This window comes from Empidonax traillii, unplaced genomic scaffold (genome assembly GCF_003031625.1).
Source record: "Empidonax traillii isolate 1590-97213 ecotype Southwest subspecies unplaced genomic scaffold, ASM303162v1 scaffold6480:size10460, whole genome shotgun sequence".
NCBI classification, from domain to species: domain Eukaryota; kingdom Metazoa; phylum Chordata; class Aves; order Passeriformes; family Tyrannidae; genus Empidonax; species Empidonax traillii.
The window spans coordinates 4,461-5,810 of record NW_020961673.1 but is presented as its reverse complement, the minus strand read 5'-3'; the positions used below and the strand labels follow the sequence as shown (position 1 = coordinate 5,810).

General features: G+C 39.1%; 1 protein-coding gene across 1 annotated transcript in view; it reads right to left on the bottom strand.

Moving 5' to 3' along the window:
- Positions 1–1,110: 1,110 nt before the first annotated feature.
- Positions 1,111–1,350, bottom strand: part of LOC114073451 (keratin, type II cytoskeletal 60 kDa, component III-like) — a gene marked incomplete at its 5' end in the record, with an annotated part of 4,696 nt that continues 4,456 nt past the window's right edge. Inside the window, one exon of the mRNA XM_027911206.1 lies at positions 1,111–1,224. Within this exon, the coding sequence (XP_027767007.1) occupies positions 1,111–1,224 (114 nt within the window). The remainder of the gene's footprint in view (positions 1,225–1,350) is intronic.

Here is a 1,350-nt window from a genome sequence, read left to right as displayed (position 1 = left end):
CCCCCCCCAAAATAAACAACCAAATTAATTCCCGATTGCCAGGGAGGGATGAATCACCGGCCCCGCGGCGACTCCCGCTTGGAAAAAAAAACATCCCAAAAAAAATAATCGGTAGCGAGGGGGTGCTCTCAGCCTGGAAATGGAGATTCGGCTGATGGAAAGGAGGGAAAAAAAACCACCCCAAAAACCGCGACGACCTCAAAAACGCCCCCCTAAAAAATGAAATAAAATAAATTAAAATGAAATAAAATAAAATAAACTCCTTCCAAATTCACCAGTGTGAGAAATGAAATAAAATAAAATGAAATAAAATGAAATGAAATGAAATAAAATAAAATAAAATAAAATAAAATAAAATAAAATAAAATAAAACCCTTCCAAATTCACCAGCGTGAGCAATAAAATAAAATGAAATGAAATAAAATAAAATAAAATAAAATAAAATAAACCCCTTCCAAATTCACCAGCGTGAGAAATAAAATAAAATAAAATGAAATGAAATGAAATAAAATGAAATAAAATAAAATAAAACCCTTCCAAATTCACCAGCGTGAGCAATAAAATAAAATGAAATGAAATAAAATAAAATAAAATAAAACCCTTCCAAATTCACCAGCGTGAGAAATAAAATGAAATTAAATAAAATGAAATAAAATAAAAGGAAATAAAATAAAAATAAAAATAAAATAAAACCCTTCCAAATTCACCAACGTGAGAAATAAAATAAAATAAAGTGAAATAAAATGAAATAAAATAAAACCCTTCCAAATTCACCAGCGTGAGAAATAAAATGAAATAAAAAGAAATGAAATGAAATGAAATGAAATGAAATGAAATAAAATGAAATGAAATGAAATAAAATAAAATGGTGAAAGGGGTTTTTGCTCCCCGTGGACGTGGATCGGCACATCCCCCGTGGATCGGGGAGGGGGGAGGGGCAGGCAGGGAGAAGACACCCCCGGGAAGCCGAGCGGGGTTTAATTTTTTTTTTCCCAGGATTCTTCGGGAAAAATGTGCCCAGCGGGTCGGGGAGAGGATCCTGATCCCTTTTCCTTGGGCCTGGAGGGGCCACACGTGGAGTGTGGGTGTTCAACTCTGGCCTGCCCGGGTTCAAAAAGGACAAGGAGGCTCCTGGGGAGGGTCCAGGAGAGGCCCCGAAGGTGAGGAGGGGTCTGGAATGTTCCTCTCGGGAGGAGGGACTGGAGGAAACTGGGCCTGGTTTGGCTGGGGAAGAAACGGCTGAGAGGGGACCTCAACAGTCCTCCTTCTCCTCCTTCTCCTCCTTCTTCTCCTCCTTCTCCTCCTTCTCCTCCTTCTCCTCCTTCTCCTCCTTCTCCTCCCTCTCCTCCT